Genomic DNA, 7,728 nt, shown 5'->3' with positions numbered 1-7,728 from the left:
AGCATTGGAACAGGCTGCCTAGGGAAGTGTTGAAGTCACCATCCCTGGTGGTATTTAAAAGATGTGTAGATGTGGCACTTGGGGACATGGTTTACTGGTGGACTTGGCTGTACTAGGTTTACGGTTGGATTTGATGATCTTAAAGGTAATTTCCAATCTAAATGATTCTATGATTCTTTATAATGTACTAAGATAAAATAAGCAAATTGCTACTTATTTCCTTAAAAATGCCAATGTTCTGCGAGAAAAAAAAGCTATAAAGAGCCATTCCCCCTTGAGTGATACAAGACAGTCACCTCAATTATTGCTCTTAATTGCTTACGTTGTTTTGCTTTCAGCAGTTGCAATACTGAGAGCTGAAGTGCTTCCTGTTACTCACAGATGTTCCTTGTGATAACAATCACTAGTTCCCTTAATTTTAGAAGAGAGATAGTCTGTCTGTGTAGTTCTTACACAGTACCCAACACTGTAGTATAAAAACCATGAACTGCAGAAACAGCCAACAATAAGGGTCATTGGCTATGAAATGAAACAGAGGGCAGAAAAGCCAGGAGTGCAAGTAGTTCTCCTGCTGGGGAAAGATACACCAGTAAGTGCAAGAGGTCCCGAATCATGGCAAGTAGTTAGCTTTTTTTAAAAGGCTATAAACAATCCTGTTATTTGCAGCACAGCTTTCTAGATAAGTTACCCTAAACTAGCAGACAAAATGAATATACAAAACATTTCCCTTAGATGTGTGCATCTCTACAGGGAACCTGACAACCTAGACTTACTTCTTTTAATACAGTTTTGTTAAAGGTTGTGAAATGACAGTTTCAACCATCAGCTACTGAATGCCCCTAAGATCATTGCTGCTGGAAGTGGAAAGAGGAGTTTTCTATTTTTTCACATCTGAGAAGTATGCTTTTCTGGTTTACTTATCTGAAACGCTTTTATGCATTCGCCTTTTACCTTGGAAGTGATGAGTCCAGTACTGCATGTATCATACACTTCAAAAACAAAATAAAAGCACATCAAAGAAGATTAAAGCTTCAGGAATCAAAACGTTTGCTGTAACCTTACGCAACTTCGGGTCCAAAAATCTATTAGTAAGAGCTCATTTAGCATTGGTTTTCTCTCCAGTGGATACTGTAGAAAGGATTCCAGGCATCACACAATTACCTGACAACTTGAAGTAGTTGGGTGGAATTGGGTTCACCAAAACTACGGTGGTAGGGCAGTAGCTCCACCAGTCTTCCAGAGCTACAGCATACCACAAAAGGGCCTGGACCTAGGTACCTCACCTCTCTGGTAGTACACTATCCTGCCTGTTCAGGCAATCACTATCACTTCATACTATTTTAGTGTTTTATTTTAAAAACCCAACCAAACAAAACACAACAAAACACAAAACCCAAATCAAACCACAAAAGGAAGTTAAAGCAGCCAACCTAGAAAGCCAGAACAGTAAGTTACAGTAACCGGGTTATATTCACTAAATTCCCTGTCATTCACTACTGCCGATCTGCAGCTATTGGACAAATTTGCCACTGTTTAAAATCCATTCTGAAAATGACTCATCATTCCAGAGCTCTCTGCATAACCAACTTGCAGAAAATTTGCCTCTTCTAAATAAAAATAACAGGCTAGTTTCCGAAACAATGATTTTTTCAAGTCCTAAACATAAGAGTATACTAGGACACAGCAATCTCAATTCCATACACAAGTTCGCTACTCTAACGTTATAAAGCAGGATTAGAACCACAGAAAGGAAACAAGGAAAAATGAGAAGCCATTTATTAAAGCAACTTGAAATCAGCTCAACATCATATTACTGCATTTGGCTGTAAAACTTTCTTATTAATTCACAAAAACAGCACTTTCTCCACAACTCTCATTAAGTCCATGTAATTGCATTTTATATGTATACATTATAGATACACATATGAAAAAATTAACAAGTTTCCTTTTTCTTTCTGAAATTATGTTAAGCAACATAAGTAATCATTATACACAATTTTAACAAACAATGAATGAACTTTCATACCAACCTGCTTATAATCCGCATACATGATCTTTCCTAGTTCAGGCTGTATTGTTGTAACTATGTTTTATAAGTACTGTTTTAAACATTTTAAAAAATGTTAATGTTACAAAACATTTAAATGTTGCAGGACTTCCTCACTTCACATTTGAAAAAAATAAGGCAAATGGGATGTTAAGAATTACTGGAAAAGGAATAAGAAAAAGCAAAACAGGAGAGAACAAAATCAGACCACTCAAAAAAGCAGTGGTTCACCAAATCTTGGCACTGTCTGCAGTTCTGTTCCCATCATCCCAAAAAGGGAACAGAGGAGCTAGAGAAGCCTCAGACACAAAAATGATTATCCATACTGGAATAGCTTCCAAACGGGGAAAAATAACGAAAGGTAAAGTGAGACAGGACTCTTCAAACTGAGGAAAAATATAAAAAGGCTACAGAGAATCAGGAGTGGTGCAAAAAGGTTAGTAGGAATTATCAGTACTTGTATTCTTGCTTTTTAATTAAAGAATTATCAGACAGCTAATCCTAATTTACCGACAGAAATATAATAAATATTTTCTGTCCATTTTTCAGTGGACAGACTCAAAGTCAAAATCTTACTTTGTTGCAAGAACAGGTGGTAGCTATTTCCAAAGCATACAAGATGTTCATGCAAAGGAACTTGATGGTACATATTCAGTAGACTGAGGATATTACACACCATGGAGAGTCTCAGATGCAATAAAATGGGCTGCGATTAAAGTAAATGTTAAATAGACCCTGCATCAACAGGTTGAAGCACTATGAGGGTGTACACATGAAAAACTGAGGTGGTTAAAAGAACTGGACATTGAAACAGCAGGTCTTTCTTTGAAATATTTCTTATAATTAAAAATCTGTGTAATGTCCTTAGGCAACATGGTTATCTCCTGTTCTTTACTATAAATCTGCAAACCAAGCCAGAGAAAAGACTTCTTGCTCTCATGAAATCTTACTGCTCTAAAAATAAGAGTATGAACTTACATGCATAACTTGCAATCTCAGGTTTGGCATGAGAAATCTTGCTTAACAAGGATGATTTTCCTGCATTTGGAAACCTAGAATGAAAGCCAGGATTTATGCATTGAGTAAACACGTATGTGATTCCTGTATATTTTATTACCAAATACACTATATTACCTTAGTCAAACTCAATGCTATCAACTAATTTTTGCAGAATCATTTACTCAGACTTTTAAAAAAAACAACAAAACCAAAACCAACAAACCCCAAATCATTATGATTTTTTTTCAAAATCAAATCTGGATAATTTTTCTAAATCCAACAATGCTTCCCAAGAATGCAGGCAGGAGAGGTATGTAAATACACTTGCAATAGATTTAAGGGAAATCTTTCAGAGTCACTCAGACAGAAATACAGCATAAGCATCCAGGTCTACTTGAATTCAGTGTTCACATGCTACAGCAAATTTTGTAAATTACGTTTACATTCTAAACATCTGTAATGCAAATGCATCCTAACAGTTGGATTTACAGTCTTTTGGTATACAAATCATGGTTAATGAAGTCTACATTTTAAGTACCAATGATATCTATGCTACAGTTGAGCTAATTTAGCAAAGCATATGTAAACTCTGTAAGCAAGAGAGAGACTTTGTGTATATAGACACATACATACAAAGTTTTTATGGCAACAAAGTTGTACCAGGGACCCTGAAATGAGGACTAACCTGCTTTGTTACCAAGTAAACCAAAAAGAATACCAGTGAAGCCCTAGGATCTGATCTGCGCAGACCTTACTGTTGTAACCTTTTCCCTTTAGAAGAGATAGCTATACCTGCGTACTACAACAAAAATGTTTCTTAAGGGATACAGCAGCTTTTACAAAAGCTTCTTCACAAAATACATCTACCCATTGAAAGTGAAAACTAAGTTACAACTGGAGTTATAACATATGCTCATTTTAAAGATTAATCTGAGCTGTAAAAGACACAATAGCCTTGATCCATGTCAGACTTGAAGCCAATGCTGATATCAAAAGATAGACTATGGTTCTTATTCATAGCACCTGCTCCATATGGAAGATGACACAAGACTTGTGTGCCAGTCAAATTCACAGTGAGTTATTCAGCACAATGCTTCAGTGCAACAGAGATCAAAGAAAACTGTGTCTACAGGCAACTGAACAGACACAAAGGCATGTCCCACCAAAACCCATATACTCTCCACTTGAATAAATGCAGAATCATGACCTGTTAACAGGGACAACTAATAAGAACATGAGCTAATAAAAACAAGACTAGTATTACATTAAGGGGCTTTATGAAGGGGTTGTATATAGGGCTTTCTTAAAAAAGAAAGAGACACAATGACTCTTGTAACAGGAAAACTACTGAGTGTAGTTTTAATGTGCTCTGGTGTTGAAAGGTGCCTGAAAGACATTCTGGAAGGTTACTCTGGTCATCTCCTCAAGCGAGAGTATTTTGTTTCCACTGAGGTACAACATGTTCTTTGAAGTTTAAATTGCAGCCTACACTATACATCACAACCTGTACCCAAACTTGATATGCCTTTCTCAAGTCTGTATGTTTTTTTACCTGTTCTAATAGCAAACCACTTGCAAATCTACTGAAGTAAAAATAACAAACACACAGAGATCAAAGTACAACCACAAACTATCAGAGGCTGATTCATACTCTCAACAAGGAAATAATATGCACCTCTAATTAACTGATAATGATTCTTTTTGTCCATTTTAAAGGGAAACTGTCAGCTAAAGTACAAACCAAAATGCAAGATTAAAGCAGCACTGGTCTCATAAAACTCCTACATTTTCACACACTCTAAAACAAGAAAAAACTCTCTATCGTGTGGTTACTGAAGACCACTTGAAAATTACATAACTTTAGATAAATCTGGTATTAACAGAATTATTTCTAACAAGCAAAAAAAGAAAAATGTAGGTAGAAAACCATGCTGTCTTCAAGTTTCCATTCTGTAACAATGTATATCAAGTAGACGATTTCCACCTCAAACTCCTTGTCATTTTACATTTCCTATGGTTTTTATTAATAAGGACCACGGGACAGGGCAGGGTGGGGTAGTAGATGCTGAGTAGACCAATACTTTTACAACTGTAGTTTGCTGAAAGATTTCTCCAAATAAAAATACCTTTATCTGCATTGCTATAAAGCAGCAACATTGAAATGCAAGTCCTACTATTCTAGTTTGTAATTACTTCCTTCCAATATTCCAAGCTATTTATTTAGGAGAATAGGCTACATAGCCTTTGAAACTCACTTTACAACTACTACTGAAAGGATCGACTTATGCCAATACCATAAAGTCAAAGATGCAATATGGATAGGTGTTCTTGGCTCTGTTTTGCACCTCCTACTTATTTCATAAATATTAGCTAATAGTATTTTGATAATCACTGAAATTGCTACATTCAATTACATTAATAATTACATATTACCCTGATTCATGAAGCCCTTCACTCACAAAAGCATAACCAATACCTTCCAAATTTTAAAATTAATTTTAATAGGTTTAAACTCTGGTTTTTGCAAACCACAAGTAATTTAAGTGGCAATTCAAATGTATAGTAATGCTCATCTGTCAAACTCTCAAATTTATTTGAAATCTCATTTGAGATTTACTGTTTTCTAGTGTCAGTTCTCAAACTACAGTACTTACCCAACTAAGCCAACATCTGCTATAAGTTTCAAATCAAGACGAACAATTCGCTTCTGACCTTTGCAAGGCATGAAGTTTGTGGCCAAAGAGCCTCCAAGACCTCCACGAGCTGCTAAGAATCTCTCTCCTGCTGCATTAAGCTCTCCTGAAAATAAATTCACTAGTGAAAATGCACAATTCCCTGCAGTAGTTCAGCTGTGATTCTCCACTTAAATCTATCTTCAATGAAGTCTATCTTCAGCTCTCACAAGAGCTGTGCACTCAGGGTCACGGTATTTTTCCCTCTTTGGAAACAAATGAGAGCAATCACACTCCAGTATTCTCTTCTGCCATATAGTTAGTCACTTTAAGATAAGTGCTAAGTACAGGCAGGTAAGGTACAGCCAAGACAGTAGTTCTGAAGCCTCCAATACTTGAATTCAAGAATGCAAGGAGACTTCTGCATTGATAGAGATGTGGCTACAGCAAAATCTTCAGATGTTCCATATTTTTTCATTAAGATGCAGGCTATAATATCTCCCTTAGGGTTAGAATGTTAGAATAGTAATAATAAAAAGCAACATTTGAGTATATAATTCAAGGATACCTTTAGACATTGACATGCCTATACCATAAACAGTTCTTGCCATACATCCAATTTTGTTAAAAATCCAAATCAGAGTAATTTGTGATTTTAGTTTGAACTCTGAACAGTATGAGAAGAAAAACTCTGAGAAACTGCAAAGGAACCATTGAGAGCTATTCCAAAAGCACTGTGTTGAAAGAGATCTTCCTGGTTACTACCAAGTACCACTCTTTATTAAAAGAGTAAAAAACAGATACGTATTTTAGATAACTTGAATTGTTGACACTTGGAAAATACCTTTATCTTTTAAGCAATGCCATAATTCAGTGAGTTATAGGGACAATTACCTGAGTCTATGGAAACATAATTTATGTAAGGTCATTAACGATTCTGTGGACGATCAGTATGGCTTCCAGCCTTTAACATTTGTTTGCAAGGGCAATTTTCTTTCTGCTGCATATAGTGATACAAACTGACTACTGCTTATTTCTGGAAGGGGTGCTTGCTTTTCCAACAATTTCTACAGTGTATTTTTTGTCAAGTCTTTGTCCAAACAAAGGAAAACACACACATATCTTGGGAGATGTACAACCTTAAAACATCCTAGTGTTAGAAGTCTGCTAGATGCTATCGATAAATACCACAGTATCTACTAGATACATTAAAACAAAACAAAAGTTCTTACCAATCTGCTTGCCATCATCACAAAGAACTGAAATTCCCAGAGGCACATGAACTTCACAATCTTTTCCTTTTTCACCTTTTAGTGCTCTAACACTGGGAGAAATTAAACCAGGCTCAGTAACTTAAGCTGACATTTTGCTTTCTGGAAAAGATGTACGTAACAACTTTCATCAAACAGACCCTTACCTGCTGTTGGCTCCTGTTCCAGCTACAAATCGCTTCTGGGGATATCTGTCCTTTATGCTCTTTAAGCTAGTTCTTTCTCGGGCAACCAGCCAGACATCGCCACCTCTCCCTCCTTCCCCACCCAGACGAGGATATCCCATTCCACCAGTTCCTCCTCTCACATAGAGCCGTAAATCATCTATAAAGTTGCCATACTAATAAAACAACAAGTTTCATATCAGTATTACGTTCTGTTTGTATTTAATTTTGTAGTTATTAGAAACAATGTGGCTAACATTACTTGGATAGAGCTTTTTTCTCTGATGGCAATAACGTTCAGAAAACAGATGGAACCTTCTGAGATATTTCTTAGTAAGAGAAATGTTTGGCGTTTCTTCCCCGGCAGCGATACCTCACGGCATGCCCGCCCGGCCTGTAGCCCCAGGCAGAGGGACCCACGCAGACACGCGTGCCACCGCCGCGGTGCCTCACGGCGCCCGTACTCGGCGTTGTGCCTCTGCCTCGGCACGCACGGACCTCCTGCGAGGAGGCCGCTTCCCTGAGACGGTGCTGGCGGAGCACAAGCAGGGAAGCGCGAAGGCCTCGGCGGGCCG

The 7,728-nt window shown here is 37.2% G+C and overlaps 1 protein-coding gene across 1 annotated transcript; it reads right to left on the bottom strand.

Annotated features, from left to right (window-relative positions):
* Positions 1-2,030: 2,030 nt before the first annotated feature.
* Positions 2,031-7,338, bottom strand: LOC104154811 (GTP-binding protein 10-like; the record flags this gene model as incomplete). The annotated part of the gene is made up of 5 exons (XM_009706755.1): positions 7,136-7,338; positions 6,951-7,042; positions 5,701-5,845; positions 3,026-3,099; positions 2,031-2,083 (listed from the first exon to the last, which is right to left on the bottom strand). Coding segments are annotated over exons 1-5 (504 nt in total), but the record flags the coding sequence as incomplete, so codon positions are not given.
* Positions 7,339-7,728: the final 390 nt, after the last annotated feature.

This window comes from Cariama cristata, unplaced genomic scaffold, assembly GCF_000690535.1.
Source record: "Cariama cristata isolate BGI_N322 unplaced genomic scaffold, ASM69053v1 scaffold34378, whole genome shotgun sequence".
Classification (NCBI taxonomy): domain Eukaryota; kingdom Metazoa; phylum Chordata; class Aves; order Cariamiformes; family Cariamidae; genus Cariama; species Cariama cristata.
This window is presented reverse-complemented; position numbering and strand designations above follow the sequence as displayed.